The following is a 27,844-nucleotide window of genomic DNA, read 5'->3' on the forward strand; positions in this document are numbered from 1 at the left end:
TGCTGTTCTGAGGCAGGGAACTGACTTTACAGTATTCTTATATTCACAGTGTGCTGTTCTGAGGCAGGGAACTGACTTTACAGTATTCTTGTATTCACAGTGTGCTGTTCTGAGGCAGGGAACTGACTTTACAGTATTCTTGTATTCACAGTGTGCTGTTCTGAGGCAGGGAACTGACTTTACAGTATTCTTGTATTCACAGTGTGCTGTTCTGAGGCAGGGAACTGACTTTACAGTATTCTTGTATTCACAGTGTGCTGTTCTGAGGCAGTGTATGCAGTCATTGTTACAGTTGCAGTCAAAGGTTTACATACCCCTATGGAAATGTATAATTTCTAGAAATTTCTTGAAAGAATTTTAGGAAACATCTTTTGTAGCAAATTTTGCTTTTGTGGATGAGGAAGAAATAGATGTCTAAAATTATTTCAGCATTTTTTTTAAATTGCAAAACTCAAAAAATGCTAATTCAAGAGTATTCATACCCTTTGATGTATTGTCTACAAGGTGCTAGAAATTTCAATATGATAATGCAGAACCTAATTCTAGAAAAGTCTAGAAAATGCTAGATTGTAGCTGAACATTCTTAGACAGTGTAAAAGGGTTATCATATGATGATTTCTGTCATTACCAATAAGTCAATATGGGAAAAAGTAAAGCACTATCTGAAGACCTTAGGCAGAAAATTATTTATTGTCATAAAGCTGGAGAAGGCTGAAAGAAGATTTCCAAGCATTGAGTATCCCGATTTCAACTATTGTTTCTATTATCATGAAGTACAAGAATCATGGTACTGTCACAATGCTCCCTCGGTCTGGAAGAAAGAAAGTTCTTTTACCAAGAACAAGAACAAGAACTGTAAGGAAGGTTAATAACAATCCGAGATTAACTGCCAAAGATATTCAAAGTGAATTGACTGTAAGTGGGATTGGGGTTTCCATTACAACCATAGGTCGATTATTGCATGGTGAAGGTCTCAATGGTCACAGGCCAAGGAAAAAGACAATCATAGGAAAAGTTTACAAGGACAATCGCTTAAAGTTTGCAAAACACCATTTAAATGATGAATATGAGTTCTGGTCAAAGGATTTGTGGAGTGATGAAACACAAATTGAGCCATTTGGTCACTCTGATAGTCGTTACGTTTGGAGAAAGTCTGGTGAGGCACACAAAGAAAAGAACACCATGCCTACTGTCAAGCATGGAGGTGGTAATATCCTTCTGTGGGGCACTTTTCTCTAAAGACAGAGGAAATTTAGTTCCAATACATGAAAAAATGGATTCCATAGCATACCAAAAGATACTGGACAATCATCTGAAACCCTCCGCTACAAAACTTGGTTTAAAGTGCAACTAGATGTTCCAACATGACAATGATCCAAAGCACACATCAAAATCTACTGCAGAATGGTTAAAGAAGAGTAAAATCAAGGTTCTGGAATGGTCTAGTCACAGTCCTGATCTAAATCCAATTGATAATCTTTGGTGTGAGTTGAAGAAAGCTGTGCACAAGAGCATTCCTTGGAATTTGACTGAAATGAAACACTTTTTGCATTGAAGAATGGTCAAAAATCACTAAAGAATCATGCCAAAAGCTCACTGACAAATATCCTAATCATTTAAAAAGAGGTTATTATTGCTAAAGGTGCCTCAGCTAGCTATTAATTTCATTTTCCTTGTCGGGGTATAGTTTATTTGGTCCCTGTAAACGATCCGTACCTTGAGTAGCACCACCCCCTAGCCTTTGTTATAATACCTCATCAGCATAGACTGGGGCAGATTAGAAAATGGTGCTGATACATGGTGACTGTACTATCGTAGTTGAGAGTTGTTTGTTCTAATAAAATACTTGAAAGATTCAGCCCTTGCTTCCTTCTCAAGTTACCACATATATTTGGTGACGAGGATAAACTTTTGTTGTTTTTTTTTTCCCAAAAACAACAGTTGAAAAGAAAGACTAAACCGGAATCTATAAAGTTAAAAAAAAGGGAAAACAACTAAGAATCGAGCAGCATCCAGACTGAAGAAATGGCTACTTACGGCACAATCGGTAAGTTCGTGGAAGAACAGGAGGACTGGACTGAGTACATTGAAAGGTTAGAACATTTTTTTCTGGCAAACGAGATTACTGATGAAGGTAAAAGACGTGCAATCCTTCTCAGTGTATGTGGGTAAAAACCTATAAACTAATAAGGAATCTGGTGCACCAGTCAAGCTGGGAGAAGTCGTGGCAGAGAAAGGCTACTCCCAGCTTGATAAGGAAGGGCTAGCAATTGTTTGGTGTGAAACAATTTCACCAGTACTTGTATGGTAGGCCGTTTACCATTTGCTCAGACCATAAGCCTCTAATGAGCTTATTTAATGAGACAAAAGCCATCTCACCCATGGCTTCAGCACGAATACAACGCTGGGCACTTACTTTATCAGCCTACCAGTATACAATTGTGTATAAGGCTGGCAAGGACAATGCTAACACCGATGCCCTGAGCTGCTTGCCCCTGCCAGACAAACCTGCTTGCACACAGTTACCTGGGGATACCATATTCTTGATGGAACGACTGTCAGGGTCACCGGTGAATGCAAAACAGATCAAGCTGTGGACAGAGTGGGATCCAGTGATGTCCCGAGTGAAGAAATTCCTTCCACATGGTTGGCCAAACAACATAGAAGATGGGGAATTAAAGCCTTACGTCATACATAAGGATGAGTTGAGTGTGCAAGACTGGTGCATATTGTGGGGGGTCACGCGTAGTGGTACCACCTCCAGGGCGCACACCGATCATGAATGATCTGCATGAAGCTCGCCCTGGCATTTCACGCATGAAAAGCTTAGCCAGAAGTTTCGGGTGGTGGCCAAGCATGAATAAAAGCCTAGAGGAAAAGGTCAAGTTCTGCGAAGAGTGTCAAAGTAGCCGGAAGACAGCAGCACAGGCCCCGTTACACCCCTGGGAATGGCCAGGATGCTCTTGTTCCAGGCTGCATATAGACTTTGCTGGACCTTTCATGGGTTACATGTTCCTAGTTATTGTAGACTCTTATTCGAAATGGATAGATGTACATCCAATGAACAGCATTACCGCTCAAACCACCATTGAAAAGTTGCATCAGGTTTTTGCGACCTATGGTTTACCTGACGTGGTTGTCACAGACAGTGGCACAACATTTACAGGGACAATGTTTCACGAGTTTACACAGAAAAATTGAATCCGACATGTACAGACTTCACCTTACCATCCATCTTCAAATGGTCTGGTGAAGAGAGCTGTACAGACCATCAAGGACGGATTGAAGAGGATGTCTAGTGGGACTGTTGAAACTAAATTGGCACGATTACTGTTTAAGTACAGGATAACCCCCCAGACGACTACAGGACTTTCACCTGCTGAATTACTGATGGGGAGGAAGCTGAGATCACATTTAGATTTGCTACAGTAAGACATCAGAGCTAGAGTGGAGTCGAAACAAGCGAAGCAGAAAGATTTGCATGACCAGCATGCCAAGTCCCGAGACTTCAATTCTAGTGACTGTGTCTATGTCAACAATTTCAGCAAGGGTCCGCTCTGGGTCCCTGGAGTGATTCTGAATAAGAGTGGACCAGTTTATTTTATTGTGAAGCTGTCAGATGGATGTGTCATTCGAAGACATCAGGACCACATCCGTATTCGCATTGGTTCTGACCCTACGACCATTGCAACAGCTACAGAGTCGAGTGCTGTGGACACTACTAAGTCGGCAGACCAGGATGAAATATCTGAGGGACCAGATATCTTGGATACGGAGGTTGCAGAAACAGCACCAGGAATGGAGTTGTAGCAGATAAGTTTATTTGTATTTAAATGGCATTAATCTTAAAGGGAGAGGAGTGTTGTAACCGTTTATTTCGTCCCTGTAAACGATCCGTACCTTGAGTAGCACCACCCCCTAGCCTTTATTATAATACCTCATCAGCATAGACCGGGACAGATTAGAAAATGGCGCTGATACACGGTGACTGTACTAATGTAGTTGAGAGTTGTTTGTTCTAATAAAATACTTGAAAGATTTACCCCTTGCTTCCTTCTAAATTTACCAGAGGTATGAATACTTTTGGATTAGCATTTTTGGAGTTTTGCATAAAAATTTCTGAAATAAATAATTGTAGACATCTATTTGTTGTAACTTTTTTCCTCATCCACAAAAGCAAAACTTTTGCTACGAAAGGTTTTTCTTATATTTGTTTTAGAGAAATTTCTAGAAATTATAAATGTCCATAGGGGTATGTAAACTTTTGACTGTATCGGTGCATTACGATACCTTACAACACGATACGTTACACCTTTGTGTATCGCGATACAAGCTTGAAATGAGCAGCTAATATGCCACGTTTAGTAAACTGCTACTCATGAAAGAAAATGTCTTGTTTTACGTAAACTCCACTTGATCCTAAACATATCCCATTGTGCAATGCACAGACCACACACTTCCGGAACAGAGCAGAGGAAACAAAGGCAAGTTCTACATTTTAATTTATTTTATGGTTACAATCGTTAATGAAAACTGATACGGACAAAAACGTAAAATAAATGACTTAACAATAAAAAGTTAAACGAAATTTAGAAAAAAAAAACTTAGATAAAAGCATTAATAATAATAATAATAATAATAATAATAATAATAATAATAATAATAATAATAATAATAATAAAAGGCCCGAATAACAAAAATGTTTATTTCTGTACTCTGTTGCTAGCAAGCAGGGAATACTAACGCTGTATTAAAGGTCTTCGGAACGCTGCCTGACCAATGGGAGTTGAGACAGCTGTGATTGTGGCCAATGGGAGTGCAGAGGAGGCGGAGACAGTCTGCCTTGTTTGTTGTGGACAGAGAGGAATCAGGAAGCGAGCAGTGTCTGTAGAATCTCGCTGCTATGTCTAATTTTAATACAGTTGCTAGTTTTTGTATTCATATGCTATATATTTCTCTGTCTCCTTTTGTGAGAGAGCATTTTATTTCATATACTGCTATATATTTTATTTTCGTTTTACCAGTTGTATTGCTCTCCTTTTAAGTTTCCTTATTCATAAAAGGTCCTATATAAGGATATAGTATGATTTATATATATATATATATATATATATATATATATATATATATATATATATATATATATATATATATATGCTATGCAAAAGTCTTAGACATGTTTCTTTTTACTACTACGGTGCATTATGAGCATCAACAATTTTCTCAAAGCCTCCACTACTGTTTTCTACTATTATAACAACGTTGACTTGCATAAAGAATGAAAAACATTGAGTGAAATAGATCAGGTGTGATATCCGAAGCATAATCAACAAATACAGAGAAACATCATCTGTAATTGCCAAACCCAGGACTGGAAGACCCACAAAGCTGTGTAAGCTATCCGGTGTTGAGTCCATCCATCAACAGTTCCTTAGTCCAATTGCTGTGTTCTTATATTATATCCTGTGTGCATATTTTAGCCTTTTAGTCTTGTTCCCTTTTCTTAACAGAGGTATTCTTACTGCAGCACACCCTTCAAGTCCTGATTTCAAGAGTGACCTTCGTACTGTTGATTTGATGGACAGCGACACCTGTGCCTTCTGCCAGTTCTGTTGTCAATTCAATGTCTGTCTTCTTTCTGTTCATTAAGGATGTTATCTTCAAGTATTGCTCATCCTTGTTAGACAGCTTTTTGGGTCTTCCAGTCCTGGGTTTGTCAATTACAAATGTTTCTCTGTACTTGTTGATTATGCTTCGGAGACCACACTTTGAAAATCAAGTGATGTGAGCTATTTCACGCAATGTTTTTCCTTCTTTATGCAAGTCAAGGTTGTTATAATAGACCCCACATTTTTACAACTGCCTTAATTTTAGACTACCAAGAGGAGGCGCAGTGTGCATTCTTTAATGGAAAAAAACACACACACACAAAAACGGTCCTCAGTCATAGTAGTACAGCAGACAGTTTTAAGTGTCAAGATGTTACAGTAAATGCCCCCACCGTTTTGATCATATAGAACTTACGTTAATTGGCAATGCATCTATTCATATAGTTTTGTTCACGTTACCCCATGATGCTATTCAATATATCCATGAACTAATCATGCGCATCCCTTAGCGATATGTTTTTATTGCTACCTTGAGTCAAGGTTAGAAAATTCCATCAAAACACAGCATAACGCGAGTACAACCCACTGCCGTCTAGCATTGCATCTCATTAGGGTGATATATCATAAACTCGTTTACTGTGACAGCGAGCAAGTAGTATATCTGCAGTGTAATTGTGCTCTCTGAGTTTTGATAAATTAACTGAGCAGGGTGAGGTTTTCAATTAAAGTCGTCCTTCTGCCAGTGTTGCTTTCCCGATTCTTCTGGCTAAAGAGGCGGTCTCATTATTAAACCACAGTGTAATGCAAACAGCTCAAACAGTAGACATGGTGTGGCTTCTTGTCGTTATTATTATTATTATTATTATTGTTGTTGTTGTTGTTGTTGTTGTTGTTATTATTATTGTTTCTACAGTATTGGTATTGTAGTGTTTTCCTATTCAACTAAAAAAAAACACCAAAGCAATAGTGCGTGCCATATTAATTAAACGATTTGAATAAGATGGTAACAAAAAACGTCCCTCGGCACCACACAAAATAATGGCGACGTTTCACCCTTAGAATGTGTGGAACCTCCCGTCTCAACCTCGTCCTTTGAAGAACACCATTGAACGAGTCGCTAATGGTGAAAGTGAATTGAAGTCCACAGTTAAAACAAATACAAAACAGTCTTGCAACAGACACCTGCAATATACTACGTGAAGCAACAGCCATCCCACACCTCGTGTGTCTGCTGCTTGAAGTTCAGACTAGCAAGCGAGTGAAACCATAGAAACGAAACATGTAATCCATAGTACCATGTAAGAACATTATTTATATTCAACAAAAGCGGCACAAGACAAGTCGACCAGCTGTCTAATCACAGTCGAACCAGAACATGTAAACTACAGAAAATATCCTACAGCAGCTTAAAAATTGTTTAAAATATCCCCAAAAACACAATAAACAAACAGGGTGTGGGTGATAGAGACGCAAGTCCTTGATGTCCGCTTTATAGGTATTATACATCAAAATGTAAATCTTGCTGAAAATCAAGTTTCGTCCATGTTTGATTGCTCCTGTATCCACGCGAATAGTGATAAGGGACATTCAGCGTCTTTATCAACAGGACATAGCGATGTAGCAAAGCCCTGAAGAACTCCGTGATTAATGCAGTCTACACCCGATCACAAAACTTGCCAGCTGACAGAACGGAGTGTAAATCAAAAGAGCCTGTGCAGAAAGAACACGTTAAAGGGACCCAAAGTCGCCCAGACACTGGATTAGCAGCGATCGGCATATTGTGAGGTAATCTGTGAAAATGAAGGAAAAGACATTCATTAAAACGGCAACAATGCAGGGGAACGTGATGGTAAGTTTTAATTGCCTAAAGCAGCATTTTTATTTCTTCAGTGTGCTGGCAACAAGCCCTGGCCGAAGGAAAGATTCCATTGTGGTTTGTGTTTACACATTCAGAATATGTGGAAAAGAGACAGAGGCTCTGTGGAGGAATAAAGGAGACAGCTTTCTCAATAACGTGTAGTATTCATCTGCAAAAGTGAAATGAAGGTTTGCCTGTTCATTTCAAACTGGGAGCTTTAATTCGAAATGTGTGACCGATGCATGGTTCACGCAGACGTAAAACACGAGCAAACCATTTGAGTGCCAGCTCATACATTGTATACCAAGCGACGCAACACCCGTTACAACGATACTTTTGTTATTTGTGTTATCATTTAGTTTTATTTATTTATTAATTTTTTTAAATAGAGTTTTACATATCATACGATGTATAGTGAGTTGTAAGTTAGCAGTAGAGAACTGTATTTTTATATACAGGTATATCAGAATCTCATAGTTTACGTTTTAAAGTTTGTCAGCTACCTTAGCAAGGTGTAGATTCTGTGTGATTTGCCCGAGAGAGTCATGAGTAAGCTGTATAGATGATCTAGCACTTTCCAAAGTGTTTCTTCCACCTTTCCTATTTTGGGCAGAGGCCACACCAGCGTTGCCAGTGACACAGGGCTCTCAGATTTGTCACAAAGTGTGTACAGTATGCTATCATTAGAATGCATTGTGATTAAGACAGGGCTGTTTTACAGATCTGTGGGCTTTTATAAGAAGTTAGGGATGCAAGAGTGATGTTTAAATATGTGTGGTAGCTTTTACCATCCACTACACCAGGACAACATGCAATTTAATCTACAGATCCCACTGTAGGAGCCTTACAGCTAGAGATACTTCAGTAATATAACTTTGTGTGCTTCAGGAGTAGACTACTACACTACTGCTTAACACACAATGGTCAGTTTTGGCAGAGCTTTATCTCATTAGTTTATTAATACAATGTACAGTGGAATAGGGTGTCTAAGTGCACATCAGGTAAAAGGGTTTTTTATGACTCCCACCATGTTTAAGATCACGATATCACCATGGAGTCAAGGTTATGTTATTCTGTTGGCATTGCCGCATTGAGAAATGTGTCTGCTACCCAGGTTCTAATTGATAATACATTCAAAATGCCATTATGTTGGTTTCCAGTTTGCGATGACCTAATGAAAAAATATGTGAACATAATGTCTTTTTTACTTGTTCAAATTTTGATACACACTAGTGTTTCTATACATTGATTTTCATCATCAGTGGGTTAGTTGATTATTGATTACGGTCTACTTTTTGTTTGTGACGAGCACATTTCTATTCACTGACGCTCCCACAGCACACTGCAATGTCTTACATTCTAGTGCTATTGCTGAGTGCGCATTTCCACAAACAGAACTGCAGCTGCTTCCTAATGTGGCTAGGGCTGTGCAAGCACTCTGACTTCCCTGCTGATTCCCTTTAACATGCTTAAAGATGGCAGGTATTACACAAAGAAACAGGTCAAAACATGGTAATTGCAAAAATGCAAAACAAGGCTTTTCCATTCATTAGCATTCTGCTCAGTACCAAACAGTGGCAATAACGTAATGTCTTCTGTGTCAGAACCTAATCTAGTCAACCCACTTATGTTTTATCTGCAATTATGTGTTACCTTTTTTCATCCATTTGCTATAAATCAATTTTCTTTTGATTTTATACTAACATTTCACTAACACCCAACTTGAGTTTACCATAATGAACAGTTTCAGTGACTCGTATTCAATGTTTGTGTCAAATGATCTTCCATACTTCATGACTCAAGAGAGAATGAAATGTGCATATGTATGTATGAGCAAATACTGATTCACATTGTGATTGATTCTTGAATAAAATATGAATTGTTTTAATTGAGTTGTGACAAGCTGTTGGCTCATTTTATAATAAATCACACTGCCAGAAGATATTGTCTTATTACCATTGATTGGTACTCAATGTGTAGATTGCAAACGATCGGAAAAGTCTAATTTTGTGTCATGAACATGACTTGGCTAAAAAAACAAAAAAAAAAACACGTAGGACTAAACCAATAATACCGTAAAAGTCCTTTGCAGTAACAAAGGCAATCAATTAACGTTTAATCACCTGTAAGAATATCCTGGGAGCTGCAAACTGTTTTCATTTTAAACAAGCGGGGTCCATTTGCACCCTTTGCCTTTGACGAAAGGTTTATCTACATTCCTGCCACAAGCTAAATGTTTTTCTGTGTGGCTCAATTAATTTTCATCTAGTTCGCCATGGTGGGAAAGGCTTTGAAAAATGTTCTTGTGTCAGACTATGCCAGCATCATTACTTTGACGTGTGCTGGTAGATGAATTAATGCAGACTGCTTTGTGATGGTGGTTCACTATGAAAGGCACAATATAAAATACAGATTTGATTGATTCATTCATTTCATTTCACCCCGTGAAAGCCATTTACCTTGATTACGTAGCATATGCACCAACGTTGTGTTTGGCATGACAGAGGTTCTGATTAGAAACAACAATATGACTGTGATAGTCGCAGTCACTGTTTGCTAGCTCTTTAAAATGTGCTGAAATGTAGTTTGGAAACAGTAACAGAATGATTTGGAGAGGAACAGTTCAGCTCCTCCTGAGCAGCTCGGCGCTCTGCAGAGCAGATTTCATCAGTGATCTGAATGAGCGAATAAATTCTCACTGAGTTGCTCAGTTACTGAGAGATATGCTCAGCTCCACCATTTAAAACACCACTGTTAGAAGTAGCTGCTCTTTGACAACATGGCTTTCTAAGTACCTCTAGAGGCCCCCTGACATGGGGCTGGTCATAAAACAGACAAAATGCACGGTCAATTGATGCAACTAATATGTTCAAATGAGTAAAATACCTCTTTCAAATGGTAAAACCAAGCCGTGCCGAGCCAGCCCAGCGCTGCTTAGGAGGGGCCTGCTTGTGTTTCTATTGCAGAGCCCGAGCCATGCCACTGACGTCACGCACAATGAACGCGTCGAGTCGCATGTAGGTGATGCAGTTTTAAGAGCCGCTGTATGTGAGTGAGAATGGAAATCCAGAGGCTAGGGTTGGGTTTTTCGCCGTTTTTATTCTTCATATATTATTGAATGCAACTGAAACGTACTTTTCTCTCCTCTGACTCTCTGCACACCAAGATGTTTGTCTTCCTCGAATGTACTGACTGACGCAACTAAATAATGAAAATCATTAACCCAGCCCCTGGCCCTGCTCGGATCCGAGCCAGATTCGGATGTGTTGTGAGACCAGAGTTTCTGAGCCTGGGGCCCGCATGGCTCGGACGGGTCAGTGGAAAATGGGCAACATTTCTGTAATGGATGTAAGAAATGCCACATTTTTGGTAAGAGAAAGAAATGCTGAATGCACCTCAGGTGGTATTTACTACATGCACTAGGTGTTGGAGTTTTGCAAGGGGACTGATTCAGCGTTTACACTTAGCTGTAGATGTACTTCCCAGGGGTGCTTTAAAAAGTAACCTGGACTCAATAGTCACAGAAATAACTGTAGCTCTATAGTTCTGTCCGGACAACAAAGAGCAGTACAGCAACAGAGTTAATCATTAATTAGAGTTAGAATCCAGTACTGCAATATACACCAGCCATAAATTATATTTCTGATATTACAAAGTTGCTCACAGTACCATTACATTAATTATGGCTTCAAAACAATTTCAGTGCAGTAACCTGTTATCCAAAGCAATTACTGACATTTATTGCATTGTTTCTGTAGCAGTCATATATTTCTCCAGTCAATTGGCACTAAAATATACTGGCCTATCAGAAGAGACCCTAATCACAGGGAAAGGGGTGTTTATAATGTTGTGAGTGTACTGGGCAGTGTTGTGTGATGCACTGCCATTGCTGATCCTGTGCTCTGTTGGTGAGATGAGCTGAGGTTAAAAGCTCTACAACCACGAATGCAGATGAGCCTGACTCTCTTGCGGTGTGCTGGGTGCAATTAATTTTAAAGTCTTGGTTATCCCTATTTTAAGAAACACGGTGTTTTGTTTATATTTCTGGGTTACTGCAGCCGACTGAGTTCTTTTAAAATTATATTCTTGTTGTTGAACTCAGAATATACAAATTTCAACAAAAGACAGTGGACTTAGGAAAGCTGTACTAAAATGAAGCTCCAGCATGCATCTGTATCTGAAACAGGCTATACACTGCCATTTTTAGATGGTATTTTCTAATTAAACAAAAGTGGATGACAACACTTCAGTCGGCTTAACTCTATGCACAGTCCATATGGTTTGGAAGCACAGTATTTCCACTCTGTTGACTTTAATTCCTAAATGCATTCAGTGTTATTTGTGAATTTGAAATGTCTGGAATGGAAGCAGTTTGGGGGTTGATCTAGCTTTACACTGGCGAACACTGATTTATACTCTGGTCATCTATCAGTTCAGCTAAATGTGTCCTGGCAGTTATTTGCCAATTTCTAGAACACAGGAATTCATATAACAAATAGCAATAATAAGAAGCTTATTTGGCAGTAGTCTCTGCAGAGAGATGCTAAAGAGATGTGGGCAAAAAAAGACAATCTGGTGTAGCAGAGGGGGGCAAAGAGCCTGGATTGAACCTGTATTTTGACTGGGGAGTGAATTCCTGATCACATCTGTGCTATACAGTGTGCTTTATAATGAGCATTTACATGCAGAGTGTTCAGTTAACAAGATAAATTTAAACTTGATTGGAACCATGCTTTTCCTGTTATGAGTGGAATTGCATTTGCATTTTAAATACTTATCCATCTGAAGTATGCTCATTCAGCTTTTGCTATTCAAAATCAGTGCATTTTAGAGCTTTATATAATGTCATCTAGACAGTTAAAACATCACTATTTAAAACACAATAATATACTGTTGTATTAAGCATAAGCCATGGAAATGTCAGAAATGGATGAGCGAATGTACAAGTCAGTGCTGAGGAAGTACAGTGCCCAAGACTCTTTGAATGTTGCTGCCCCTGACGGAGTGAGGGATGTACAAATTGGGCGGAAAGCCTGTCTTTGAAGGGGGCCAGATGGAAAGAGAACCAATGTGTTGGTTCTACTGTACAGGAAGAATTCATGAACAGAGGGTCTGACGGAAGGAGGGGTTTTCTGTGAGCAAGGTACCTAGACATGGAGCTGTAAGGACAAAGAGGAGAGTTAATCTTTGACAGTTGTATGAACTGGCCTTGACGAAGCTGATCTGTCTTGGAGGTGCGAAGTAGGAGGATGAAGTGGGATTCAAGAACCAGTGAGAGATTGCAGGAGCGGATACAGATGGAGGGAAAACTGGTGATTGATGGGACTGTGAATTCAGCGCCTCTGAGAAATCTGAAGAAAGCGGTCAGACACTGTCTCCATGAGTAGATCACTGAAAGGGGTGAAGCAGCCTTTTTGAAGGCTTTGAAGTAAAGTGAACCAAATGTCCGCAAATATAGGTAGCCGTGATGGGGAAGTTGGGGCTATGCTTTTTATGATTCCTCTTAGTGTCAGATGCGCTGCTGGAATAGACAACACTGTAGGGGAAGAGACTGCCATTAAGCGATAAGTGATACTAGATCCCGGAGGAGTATGACTTGATTGTGCCTGGAGCCAGATAGAGAGAATCCCTTATGTGGCTTATGAAAGCAAGGATCCAGTCTTGATTGAAATGGATAGGAAGAATCTGATTTTGAGCACAGAACACTGAATAGCAGTTCCAGCCTGTGCTGTAAGATGATCTTATGAATTGAGCCACAGCTGAGGCCATGTAGTTTCTGGTAGAATGAAGGAGCTTTGATAGAGTTGGATTTAGTTGAACACCAGGTGCTGGAATTGTGAATTGGAATTGTGGTGGATGTGGTGGTGGAACAGACGTCACAGAGTCACGGGTGCAGGTGCAAACAACCCCAATACCAACAATGGTAGAGGGTTGTACTTTATTGACGTGGAACTTAGATCAAAGAAACAAAACTATACATCACAGGTCCCAATAGAGTGAGCCTCTCCGCTCTTTGGTGCACTTTTGGTGTGGTGGTAAGTGCAGGTGCTCAGGTGGTGAAGTGTCCAGTTCAATAGTGCGGGGTGTGTGATGTTCATGGTGAAAGTGCTGGCAGTAGTGCGGCAGATCCTTGCCGTGATAAATCACTCTGACCCCGGTCCTGACAATAAACAAACAAAAGCACACAGAACACAAACAAACACACGGCTCAGCAGCAAAGGTTCAGTGTTACCTCAAAGGCCCTTATATACTAGGAGACTCCACCCCATGATCAGTGCAACTCAGCACACCTGCCAGTTGTCTAATGCAGCACAGCTGATCACAGTAATCTTGTTCCCTAATATGGTCATTCCGCCCAGCACTAAGATGGCTGACTTCCATTTCCACCCCTCTCACTAAGTTGAGCCATCTCGGTACAGACGAGCGAGTACCTCTGCTTCGTGCCCACTTGGGTCAGGAGGAAGATTTGTAGCTCCAATCCTCTCGCTCCCTGTCACAAGCTTTAACATCGACGGTGGGACCCGGAAGTGTTGGAATGGAAGGACGGCTGCCGAGACTAAAGTCGTTGATGGACAGGAGGAATAGCAATTGCAGCAGAAATGGAAGTAGCCCTCTTATCCATGTTGTCAAACCGAGTGTTGATGGCTGAAATTGAGATGGCGATGGATTGAATAAGTGACTTCATATCCTTGAAAATGTAAATATGGATCTGCTGGATGGGATCTGCCTCAGCTGTATTTCTAGGTTGCTGTGCTGCTGCTGTGAGAGGAGAGTCGGCAGGCTGAGTTGGGGAGGAGGGGCAGCTGCGGAGAGAAGGATGGAGCACTGGTGTAGCAGAAATGTCATGTACATGTTAAAGAGAGCCAGGCCATCACTTCCTACTAGACTGTTTAAATTGTTTTCATGCAAAGTTTTCAGGAGTTTGGCAAGCGGCCAGTCTTTATTAAACAGCTGGTCCGGGGGCTGGGTCTGCCTGCAGGGGCTCTTTGATTTCCAAGTTCCTGGTGCAGGAGGTCTAGTTGCAGGGTAGAGTTTGGCTTGAACGGTATTGGATCCTGCTATTTCCTAAGGGCAAATGGTGGCACTGTCCATAGCATTTAGAGGTGAATCCCACATACAGAGTTCCTGGTCTTAGATAGGTTGTTCATGCTGGCTACAAGGGAGATAGGCGTGAATAGACTTTAAATAGGAATTATATTTTTTGATTCACAGGAGCCTAATAACGATTGCAGGAGATGAAAATTAGAAGAGCCCTAGCTCCCGCCTCCCTGAATTTCACTAAAAGGTTAACATAAAGTATAATTTACCTTCATATGACTTGAGCTGCTTATTTAAGTGGATGGAATCCTATGAAAAATGCAAAGCCAAGCACTCCCTGCTTTGAGAGCAAAGACAGGGAGCAATAGAGGCATAAAAAAAGTTACATTTTCTACACACACATAAAAATAATACAGGATATAAAGAATTGCCTATTGCATTGTCATTTCTTTCATCAGGGCTATCTTGAAAATGAGAATAGGGTAAAATTATATTGTTAATTTCAGTAAATTTCCATTACATGAGAGTAGATGTTGAACTTCATCTGATTTGAACTCGGCTCTCGCCAAGATAAGCACCGACTAAGACTTAGCTTTGCAGTAAACTAATGTGATCCATCTGCATCTCCATCCATTTGCGTTGTTTTCCGTTTGATGATGTTGATTGCTGAAGTGTAATGCTGGCTCCAGGGATCAGCTCATTTTGCCTCCCCAGCGCATCAGCACACACAACGGCTGTGATGCTGGCTCTGGGGATCAACCTAGTGCGGTCTCCCCAGCGCATCAGCATGACAACTGTCTGAATTGAGCTAAGTAGGGTACATCTCTGGGGTCTTCAAGTGGGCACCTTCCATCCTCGGTGTTTCGTTGACTAGCCAACGACACCTCAAGAGTGCTCAGCAGGGATTCTGGTGTCCCAGCATCACCCCCCTCCATCTCTCAGCCCAGCTTACTAACCTGTACATCAGCGTTGCTTTCTTTCTATTGTGCTTGAGATCCATCTAGAATCTTTCCGTTTCAACCACAGCCAGTTGCTGCTCCTTTCTGCTGCTTCAGATAAGTTCTTCATTGTGCGATACAACTCTTGACCACTGAACCCGACGTCTCTGAGAAACTGGGTTTTAGAGTGTGCTACAAATCCTCAACAACCCACCTCCACTGGGTAAACTCGGACTCTCCATCCTCGCTGTTTTGCTCTAGCAGCTAGTTGAGCATACCGAAGTTTCTCCCTCTCATATGCCTCATTCACAGCATCTTCCCATGGCACTGTTCCACACTTTCCCATCTCCTCCATTCTCCCTGCTTGGCCTGGGAAATGGCCTTTACACACCTGATCCTCTCCTCCTGCTTGTGCACCTCATTGACTAACAGCTTCCTCCATTTGGCTGGGTTTGCCTTGTGCCATGTAGGAGGAGCTGAACTGAGACTAAAACCTCCTTTTCCGTGCTGAACATGCTGAAAGGTGTTCTAAAATACACCTCTTACCTCTGGTATAGACTATAAGCCACATTGTATTCATGTGTTCACCTGCTCAAACAAGGAACATATGCTGAAGTTGCATAATGCCCTGGTGAGTTACAAGAGAGTTGTTTGAAGGAAATCCAAATCATCATTAGCACAGTATGTTTTCATAATAAAAAGCACACCACGGCGTCATGCTGTTTCAGAGTCCAGAGGTCTGAGTCCAGACACTTCGGCCAAGCCTAGCTCTGCTGTAGACTGCACACATGCTTTACGAAAGGGACCAAAGTGGAAGGGACCTAAGAAATATTACAGCTTGATACCAGTTTGACAGAGTATCCATGTCATCAAGTGTTTTGGCACCAGTAATTAGTTATTTTTTTCCCCCCCAAAAAAAATGCCATAAAGATCTCATGTTTCATTGGGATTTATTACATTCTTGTTATTTGATTGATTGCTTGTCAAATCCTGCAGCAGAACTGTAAATGTAATATTAAATGAGTAATTGGTAGCTTTTCAAGTGCTACAGGGACTGGTGGATTGAAAATGTGGTATCAATGTTTTATTTTAAAGAAATGACAGACCCATCAGCCTCGCCTCCATAACTTAAATAACAAGGTGTCAATTATATGATTATTTATGTAGCATCAACATTATACGAGTTTGGAAAAGGACAATCCTGTCTGAATAACTTCAAAGGCCTTTTCTGAAGAAGTTGCTGTGAGGATGGATACATAAATAACCTACGACATACACTTTCAAAAGCTCTTGACAAAGTGCTGCACGGAAGACTAATTCTTTTGTTTAAATCAGATGGACCAGGTAGCACATGGAATGACAGAGCTGACTAAAACACAGGAACCAAAGAGTACATGTAAGGGAAGCAAATTGTAGTTGGGGCCATGCACTGTACTCTTTGGGTTGCTCCAGGGATTCTACAGCTCTGTCTGCTCTTATCAACATAAATGACCTAGACAGGTGAATATTTGGGAAGCAGAACTAGAACGAACCTGCTCGTCCCTGGCTGACAGAATGCTTAGCTACAAAGTTCTAAGTGCAGAGTACACATGAATGGAGTTTATTGTGAGGTTTTCTAATGCACTAGTGAGACAGCACTTAGAATACTGAGTTGAGTTTTGGTCCCTCCATTACTAAAAATGTGGTTTTGGAGAGTGTCCAGCAACAAGCAAGTAGACTAATCCTGGGCCTAAGGTTAGGTATGAGTTATGAGGATGAGTTGAGAAAACTGAATACGAAAAGAATTGGATTTGGGGAGACTTGATGAAAGTTGTTTTAATCCAACTGCACTATCTCTGAGTGGAGACAGAGGGTAGGAGATGCTCAGGGAGCTGTGACTGTATTTCTGAGTGGAGACAGAGGGTAGGAGATGCTCAGGGAGCTGTGACTGTATTTCTGAGTGGAGACAGAGGGTGGGAAATGCTCAGGGAGCTGCAAGTGTATTTCTGAGTGGAGACCAAGGGTAGGAGACGCTCGGGGAACTGTGACTGTATTTCTGAGTGGAGACAGAGGGTAGGAGACGCTCAGGGAGCTGCAAGTGTATTTCTGAGTGGAGACAAGATAGCAGACGCTCAGGGGTCTGCAAGTGTATTTCTGAGTGTATGGAATGGGTTGCCAAGCCACATTGTTACCGCTGAGTTTTTAGGATCCTTTAACCCCCCCCTTTCCTACTGGATCACTTTGAGCAAGCACTTCCTACCCAGGAGTGGGTGAGATCATTTGAAGAGCAGTGGGAAAAACACACATAATTCCCAGGGCCGATTTAATCAAACCAACCTGAGACCCCCTAAATACACAGTGCATCTCAGTGAGGATTCTGAATTGATTCAGGTGGGTTTGTATTCATTGGTTTAGTGCGTCTCGGTGAGAATCCTGAATTGATTCAGGTGGGTTTGTATTCATTGGTTTAGTGCGTCTCGGTGAGAATCCTGAATTGATTCAGGTGGGTTTGTATTCATTGGTTTACTGCGTCTCGGTGAGAATCCTGAATTGATTCAGGTGGGTTTGTATTCATTGGTTTAGTGCGTCTCGGTGAGGATTCTGAATTGATTCAGGTGGGTTTGTATTCATTGGTTTAGTGCGTCTCGGTGAGGATCCTGAATTGATTCAGGTGGGTTTGTATTCATTGGTTTAGTGGTAAAAGAAGTTAACCAGGGTTCAATTAGCAGGTGATCCGTGCCAGGAAATGAAATACATTCAGGGGGAAAACTCTGCTAAAATAGAAAACTGTGGGGTATAGGCTGCTCCGTTTTGGCAATTGTTATTTTGACAGTGAAATATACACTGAACAAAAATATAAACGCAACATGTAAAGTGTTGGTCCCATGTTTCATGAGCTGAAATAAAAGATCCCAGAAATTTTCCATATGCACAAAAAGCTTATTTCTCTAAAATTTTGTGCACAAATTTGTTTACATCCCTGTTAGTGAGCATTTCTCCTTTCCAAGATAATCCATCCACCTGACAGGTGTGGCATATCAAGAAGCTGATTAAACAGCATGATCATTACACAGGTGCGCCTTGTGCTGGGGATAATAAAAGGCCACTCTAAAATGTGGAGTTTTGTCACACAACACAATGCCACAGATCTCTCAAGTTTTGAGGGAGCATGCAATTGGCATGCTGACTGCAGGAATGTCCACCAGAGCTGTTGCCAGAGAATTGAATGTTCATTTCTCTACCATAAGCCGTCTCCAACGTCGTTTTAGAGAATTTGGCAGTACGTCGAACCGGCCTCACAACCACAGACCATGTGTAACCACGCCAGCCCAGGACCTCCACATCCGGCTTCTTCACCTGCGGGATTGTCTGAGACCAGCCACTCGGACAGCTGATGAAACTGTGGGTTTGCACAACTGAAGAATTTTTGCACAAACTGTCAGACACCGTCTCAGGGAAGCTCATCTGCGTGCTCATCGTCCTCACCAGAGTCTTGACCTGGCCGCTGTTCGACATTGTAACTGACTTCAGTGAACAAATGCTCACCTTCGAAGGCCACTGGCACGCTGGAGAAGTGTGCTCTTCACGGATGAATTCCGGTTTCAACTGTATCGGGCAGATGGCAGACAGCGTGTATGCCGTTGTGTGGGTGAGCGGTTTGCTGATGTCAACGTTGTGAACAGAGTGCCCCATGGTGGCAGTGGGGTTATGGTATGGGCAGGCACAAGCTACGGATAACGAACACAATTGCATTTTATCGATCGCAATTTCAATGCACAGAGATACCCTGACGAGATCCTGAGGCCCATTGTCGTGCCATTCATCTGCCACAGACACCTCATGTTTCAGCATGGAAATGCATGGCCCATGTGGCAAGGATCTGTACACAATTCCTAGAAGATGAAAATGTCCCAGTTCTTCTATGACCTGCATACTCACCAGACATGTCACCCATTGAGGATGTTTGGGATGCTCTGGATCGATGTGTACGACAGCGTGTTCCAGTTCCCGCCAATATCCAGCAACTTCACACAGCCATTGAAGAGGAGTGGGACAACATTCCACAGGTTACAATCAACAGCCTGATCAACTCTATGCGAAGGAGATGTGTCACGCTGCATGAGGCAAATGGTTGTCACACCAGATACTGACTGGTTTTCTGATCCACGCCCCTACCTTATTTTTTAAGGTATCTGTGACCAACAGATGCATATCTGTATTCTCAGTCATGTGAAATCCATATATTAGGGCCTAATGAATTTATTTCAATTGACTGATTTCCTTATATGAACTGTAACTCAGTAAAATCTTTGAAATTGTTGCATGTTGCGTTTATATTTTTGTTCAGTGTATATGTTGTATGTGAATGTGAGATGAGCTCATTTAAGATTTGTAATGAAAAAACAATTGATCTGGGATCAGATAACTGGCTCGCATAATTTGATCAGTGGAGTGAAAAGTAAATGATCTTGGGTCAGAAGCACTGGAATTGATTTCTGAAGCATTCATCAACTGGAATGCTGGTCCTGACTATTCTTAACATTTCAGTTTGAATCGGTAAAAGACCATTGGTTAATTTATTATGCACAGACCTTTGTGCATAATAAAGCAAATGCATTGAATTGAGACAGCCAGTTTGTTGCGTATGTATTAATTGTTTAATACATCTTAAAAGTAAAAAATGTATGTTGACAAATGTGTAGAGTTTTTTTTCCCCCAAGTGCCCTTGAAAAAGACACTTCTGCCTTTCAGCACCCCAGTGCTTATTCAAAGTGCACATCCATCACAGCAAGATGAGGTATTATTCAATATTGTTCAGTAGTTCCTAACTACCTGGCAACATCAAGTGTTCTTAGGAGACCTGCTGTTCTTGACATTTTATGCCACTTACTGTTATCCTCAAGCAGTTCTGTTTTATAAAGAGCTGTATGATGTCTCAGGTTATAGATATTTTTGTTATTACTTGTTAATTTCCAGAAGATGTAAGATTTGGGTCCCTAAGGGTTGGTTCATACTTCTGTCGCAGATGAATGCGATACGTCAGGCGCAGTCAAGTATAAAATTGAGCAGTAGGTTTTTTTTTCTGTACAAGGTACAGATTCAGTCACAGCCCTTTTCACTCATGAAGTTAACAACCTGGACATTTTAGGAGATGTGGTGCATTTATACGTGTTATATAAGAGGTACAAAAATGATCTAAATTAACGCTGCTGGGAATCCGTCCTCTCAACCAACAGGGAACCCGAAAGGGTGAATTTCACACTGTAATTAGAGAGATACGGGAAGCGGCAATTATAATTAATTTCATTGTTTTAGAATGAAGGGCGAAAGGTTTGATGATCTTTTAAACAGTTGCTTCAACAGCAAAATGCACATGCTTTGTCAGTGACGCCAGCAGAAAGACTGGCAGTCACACTGCATATACTCATAACCATCAATTCCCAGCACAGTGTGGCCACAAGCTTCTGATTCGGAAAATCAAAAGTGAGTTTGATTTTCCCTGAAACATGTGCTGCAATATGGCATGCATTGTATGAACAGTTTGTGTCCTTCTCTAATGGAGACCAGTGGAATACAATATCTTCTGAGTTTTTGTAATATCGTATCCTGATTAATCAGATTGATCTAGCTCAATTGATGGTGCTGGCTTTTAGTGCCCTGGGATGGCATATTGAAATCCTGGGATATCTTCCTTAAAACCATGACGATCCACAGGAAACAGGGACAGGTGCATCCCTAGATTGGTGTACAGGGGCAGTTGGGAAAGCACAGGTTGGCATCCAAGCTGTGTGACGTTTCTGGTCTTCACTGGGAATTCCACAAAGAGCTTCCATGAGATAGGGACACCCAATTAACCCGAATTAACTATTATCATACTCCAAGAGGTAGGTGTTATCATCAAAGCAGTGTGTGTACACAATAAAAGTACTGCAAACCAATCTGCAGTGCACATGCATAGTCCCTCCTTCCTGTAAACACCCAGGCTGGTTGATTTATGAGATTTGTAATCATGCTGAAATTCAATGCATTGAGGAATATTATAGTGAGCATGCTCAGAGCAAATTCAATGGATTGAGGAATGAATATTGCAGTGAGTTTGCTCAGAACAAATTCACTGCATTGAGGAATATTATAGTGAGCATGCTCAGAACAAATTCAATGCATTGAGGAATGAATACTGCAGTGAGTGTGCTCGGAACTAATTCCCTGTTGTGAAGACAACAAGGAGCGACTGGGTTGAGCAGTAATAACTGCTACAACTGTGGGATGAAAAGGATATTGTTTTGTGAAAACAATATGAGTAACCAAGACATTTTTTTTTCATGAAGTACCAAAACACTTTGTTTATTTTGGCTTAATGATGAAATATCACTTCTTGCTCCTTCTACTTCTTGGCAGGCATCATTTGAATTACCCATATGTTCAATGTGTTCAAGGACTGTTCTCTCCCACATTTATGCTTGTGAAATGTATTGCATTGACAGCAAAAGAAAGGGGGTAGGTAGCTGTATTATTAAATTAAATATGAAATTACTGTATCTGCTCAAATTAAACGCAGACCCTGAACAGACACCACACTCAACAAGAAATAAATAAACAGGCACAGATTTACCATATCGGACAGATGCTATTCAAAATAATACAGCCTCCCTTGAATAAACAGGGCACAGATTTACCATATTGGACACATGCTAGTCAAAATAATACAGCCTCCCTCGAATAAACAGGGATCACTATTGTGTAGGCCACTTCATTTTTATTTGATAGGCACTCTAAAGTATCCCATATGAACCTCTAAAGAACTGAAGACATAGTGGCAATATTAGTTCTGCCTTTATCTTTACTATGTATCACCTATGGGAAAGAAAAGTATTTGTTTAACTTATTTTTTGTGCTAACTCCATGTCAGTAGCTGATGAGATTTTTTACCTGAAATCTTTGTTGTTCAGTTAGTTTCAACAGCTAGAGAAGGCCTAAAGTACTTCAATAATGTTAATAATTATCAAAATGTGCCTTTGGCCACTTTATTAGTCTATTGATATATATTAAAATGTTGTGTCTCTTTTAATTTTCAGGAATAAACAAAATAATGTTTCCCAACTGCTATATGTCATCCTTTGTTTTGTTTCGGAAAAAAAGTCACACACAGCATATTCATACTCCTTTGAATATTTTTTTTCTACTTTAAATAACATGTTACATTTAATGGCTTTTATTACCTTTTGCAAATTAAGGAATATCTAAATCTTGGACGGATATCCGAACATAAAAATGCCACAGCACTATAAAAGAATAAAATAAATGAAGGTGTCAGTCTTTGTCGCACCATGGGTTGTGCAGGGAGTAGCTGTTTGAGACAGTAAGAGGGGAACAATATACAGCAGTGATTATAAAATATACAGCTGAAGGGTAGTAAGAACATTTAAATAAATAGCAATTACTGATCACATTATTTTATTGTAACCATATTGAATATAAACTATCTTGGATAATGCAGTTAGTCCAAGTAAAACACCACTATGGAAGACTAAATCACAGTTTATTCAGAACTCAAATAGTCAGACTGTATACAGTTATACATAGTTCCGGAACTGTAATGTAGACAGCACAATCACAACAAAACGTTTCAGGCAGGGCGAAAACAAACCATCTTTTGAAGTTTTTGGATTCTTGTACAGTTTACTGTACCAGCTAATGAATGAGATCAGAAGCAATTAAACAAGTTTAAGCACATGACAAAAAAGTCTACATTTAAACTTAATACAGAGGCTATTGAGCCATGATTCATCATCAAACCTCGCTCAGGAGTCATCAGCATTGTGGCAAAGTGGTGTAGTGGTAATGTGATTATGAAATAAAACAGACAACAAAGTTCACAATCCAAACAGGTTTTATTTTTATAATCCTGGTCTGGCGACCACAAAGAATAATCCCAGGCAACACACAGCAATGTGTATTGCACTGCTCCAAAACAACAGGTTACAGTCCCAAAATAATAAGACACAGTTTGTAAATAATAAACACAGTAAAACACACGCAAAGACACACATGCTCACAAGTCCAGAGTGAGTGCTATAGTGCTTGTTGTGTAATACAATTTGTCTGTGTACAATGGTGCAGTGTTGTCCGGGTTTAGTGTTGGCCTTCAGCAACAGCTCGGGATCGTGTTAGCCATCTAGTAATAACAAACAAGCAGATTTTTAGACACAACAACACAAACAAAACACTCATGGTAATTCACAGTACTCCCTCCGGTTCAGTTTAACCATACAAAGGAACAGATCACCTTGCCCTGTCCCCTTTTGTATTGTCAGTCACTCCCCCTTGGTTAGCAAGTGCAACCATTGCTCCTCCAATCTGCGGCTGCCACATCGGGGGCGATGACTTGGTATACTGTAGCTCCACCCCCTTTCTAGAAGACAGACTTCCACCTAACCCTGGGAATGAATTGTCAGGCCATCCAGTCCAGGGCACTCTGTTCCCTTTACACAGCACCCTCACAGGTCAAGAGGGAGAGAACCAAGATTCATTCTTATACTGTCACAAGCATTCAGAAATGTAAAAAACAAAAAGAAAATCACCAGCCAACATCACCAGCTACCCCAAAACCTGGTCTCCAGTAAATTATGTTTTGACGTAATTTAACAATAATTTTGTAGTTTTTACCACCGGAAGAGGGCATGACTAAAACTGAAAGTGCATGCATTGCTTGTTACAGATACATACATTTTTTACTAGTTACTCAGCACGCACCTAAATACAGTATGCAATCACATGTATTTGCAATACAATCACATTTTATGCAAAAGAAAACTTTGTTCAAGATTTGAAACCGAAACCATTATTTTTCCAATCGAATATACAGTACAGATGCTGGTTTAGCTTGAACAGGAGTATCAATACACACAGTTTTTTTGTGGAGGAAAATAACCCTAAACTCCAAGGTGGTCCCTATCTTGGAAAGAAGTGAGAACGATTTCAGAACTCCTGCATTTTATTCTCCAGAGTTTTTTGATAGATGGCCAGATATAGTAGTAGTATGTTACTGATCAGCACACATCTCATGCTCACGTTAGACAGCCTCTGCATTAACCATATCATAGCAGTGGTTTCTCAGAGACTGTCTGGAAAGAAGTATTGTAGTGTATGCAGGCCAAGTTGTCGAAGATGATTTATAAACTAGCATTACATTCAAATTTGGTAATTTTTGTAATGTTAGCCAGTCAGTGTGAGATTGCTTTAAATAAATCATATTGTTATTTGCAGATCAAAGATTTAATCTCACTGTATTAAAACAAACAAAAAAGTATTATATTATAGATTATAATTTAATCTATTATATATATAATAAACATATATATATATATATATATATATTTTAAATACTGGAACATTTTTTAAACTTTACTGCAAAATGCTGTCCTGGAGGAAGCTCACCACGGCTGTTGGTTTTGAAGATGTAAAAGTCTTGGCAGCTTTGAAGTCTTTAAGTTTTGATTTTTTATTTAAAGGAGTGCTCTAGCCAGTACTTCTTACACAATGTCTCTGCACTTACCAGCTTTATTAACATTAGTCCTGTTATGCCCAGACATTTTTCAAATGAGAAAAGCTACTCAAGATTCAATTTCTTTCACAAAACACTTTTCCCCTGTCAGGCAACACACAATGTACTGCATATGAAACATTGTGGCTTGAGAGGGTGGATTAAAAATATATATTAATATAGAGGAGTGGATAAGCGTTGTATCAGAGGCGATACAGAACTGGGAGTTACAGAGTTCAATAATAATATAGAGGAGTGTCTAAGCATCGTATCAGAGGAGATACAGGAATGAGCATTACAGAGTTCAATAATAATATAGAGGAGTGTCTAAGCATCGTATCAGAGGAGATACAGGAATGAGCGTTACAGAGTTAAATAATAATACAGAGGAGTGTCTAAGCATCGTATCAGAGGAGATACAGGAATGAGCATTACAGAGTTCAATAATAATATAGAGGAGTGTCTAAGCATCGTATCAGAGGAGATACAGGAATGAGCGTTACAGAGTTCAATAATAATATAGAGGAGTGTCTAAGCATCGTATCAGAGGAGATACAGGAATGGGCATTACAGAGTTCAATAATAATATAGAGGAGTGTCTAAGCATCATATCAGAGGAGATACAGGAATGAGCATTACAGAGTTCAATAATAATATAGAGGAGTGTCTAAGCATCGTATCAGAGGAGATACAGGAATGAGCATTACAGAGTTCAATAATAATATAGAGGAGTGTCTAAGCATCGTATCAGAGGAGATACAGGACTGGGAATTACAGAGTTCAATAATAATATAGAGGAGTGTCTAAGCATCGTATCAGAGGAGATACAGGAATGAGCATTACAGAGTTCAATAATAATACAGAGGAGTGTCTAAGCATCGTATCAGAGGAGATACAGGACTGGGAGTTACAGAGTTCAATAATAATATAGAGGAGTGTCTAAGCGTCGTATCAGAGAAGATACAGGAATGAGCATTACAGAGTTCAATAATAATACAGAAGAGTGTCTAAGCGTCGTATCAGAGGAGATACAGGAATGAGCATTACAGAGTTCAATAATAATACAGACGAGTGTCTAAGCATCGTATCAGAGGAGATACAGGAATGAGCGTTACAGAGTTCAATAATAATATAGAGGAGTGTCTAAGCATCGTATCAGAGGAGATACAGGACTGGGAGTTACAGAGTTCAATAATAATATAGAGGAGTGTCTAAGCATCGTATCAGAGGAGATACAGGAATGAGAGTTACAGAGTTCAATAATAATATAGAGGAGTGTCTAAGCATCGTATCAGAGGAGATACAGGAATGAGCATTACAGAGTTCAATAATAATATAGAGGAGTGTCTAAGCATCGTATCAGAGGAGATACAGGAATGAGCATTACAGAGTTCAATAATAATACAGACGAGTGTCTAAGCATCGTATCAGAGGAGATACAGGAATGAGCATTACAGAGTTCAATAATAATACAGACGAGTGTCTAAGCATCGTATCAGAGGAGATACAGGAATGAGCATTACAGAGTTCAATAATAGTATAGAGGAGTGTCTAAGCATCGTATCAGAGGAGATACAGGAATGAGCATTACAGAGTTCAATAATAATATAGAGGAGTGTCTAAGTGTTGTGTGCAATTTAATTACTTTAAATTTAAAAGGAAGTTGATGTGGAAGTAAATAAGACAATTACTTCACAGAGTAATTTTAAAAGGTCCTTTATTATTTCACACACACACACACGCAGTTACATACACAGATGCTATACTGCGAATTACGATATCCCTAACGGGACAAAACCCAACAAGGTTAAATACAAAGATTATATTAATCACAGATCAATACAATCCATGAGACGCAACTGAACTAATTCTTACCCTTCCAAGCGGATTGGGAGAGCCCTTCGACCCTGGTAAGAGAAAGCAGCTGTCTCCAAGAAATTACCGAGCAGGACTGCGCGCTAATCCTCACGGCTGACTCTCATCAGAGCAGGGGAGAACCCCGTCCTTTATAACTTACCAAGTTAGGCTTTTGCATGCGAGAGAGTAATTGGCCAGATCACTCCCTCGAGGCTCGGCCCTCTGAATAAACCATTCCTTTCCCTAGAACATTCTAACAAAAACAAGTTATATAAGATACGGGGTTATCATAGGGCAAGGGCACAGATGAACTCGAACGCATTTCTAGAACTTTCTAGAACACACTTTTTTATTACACTAAGCATCGTATCAGAGGAGATACAGGAATGAGCATTACAGAGTTCAATAATAATATAGAGGAGTGTCTAAGCATCGTATCAGAGGAGATACAGGACTGGGAGTTACAGAGTTCAATAATAATATAGAGGAGTGTCTAAGCATCGTATCAGAGGAGATACAGGAATGAGCATTACAGAGTTCAATAATAATATAGAGGAGTGTCTAAGCATCGTATCAGAGGAGATACAGGAATGAGAGTTACAGAGTTCAATAATAATATAGAGGAGTGTCTAAGCATCGTATCAGAGGAGATACAGGAATGAGCGTTACAGAGTTCAATAATAATATAGAGGAGTGTCTAAGCATCGTATCAGAGGAGATACAGGAATGAGAGTTACAGAGTTCAATAATAATATAGAGGAGTGTCTAAGCATCGTATCAGAGGAGATACAGGAATGAGCGTTACAGAGTTCAATAATAATATAGAGGAGTGTCTAAGCATCGTATCAGAGGAGATACAGGAATGAGCATTACAGAGTTCAATAATAATATAGAGGAGTGTCTAAGCATCGTATCAGAGGAGATACAGGAATGAGCGTTACAGAGTTCAATAATAATATAGAGGAGTGTCTAAGCATCGTATCAGAGGAGATACAGGACTGGGAGTTACAGAGTTCAATAA

The 27,844-nt window shown here is 40.1% G+C and overlaps 1 protein-coding gene across 2 annotated transcripts in view; it reads left to right on the forward strand.

The window, feature by feature from the left end:
• LOC121314057 (dipeptidyl aminopeptidase-like protein 6) overlaps positions 1-27,844 on the forward strand; it is a 277,540-nt gene that overhangs the window by 15,419 nt on the left and 234,277 nt on the right. The window contains exon 1 of one of the 2 annotated variants that reach the window (XM_041246867.1): positions 7,053-7,458. The exons of the other annotated variant lie outside the window; for it this stretch is intronic. Within the exon in view, the coding sequence (XP_041102801.1) occupies positions 7,408-7,458 (51 nt within the window). The 5' untranslated portion in view covers positions 7,053-7,407. Of the gene's footprint in view, positions 1-7,052; positions 7,459-27,844 lie in introns of those variants that run through there. 2 annotated transcript variants of the gene reach the window in all.

This window comes from Polyodon spathula, chromosome 4 (assembly GCF_017654505.1).
Source record: "Polyodon spathula isolate WHYD16114869_AA chromosome 4, ASM1765450v1, whole genome shotgun sequence".
NCBI classification, from domain to species: Eukaryota; Metazoa; Chordata; class Actinopteri; order Acipenseriformes; family Polyodontidae; genus Polyodon; species Polyodon spathula.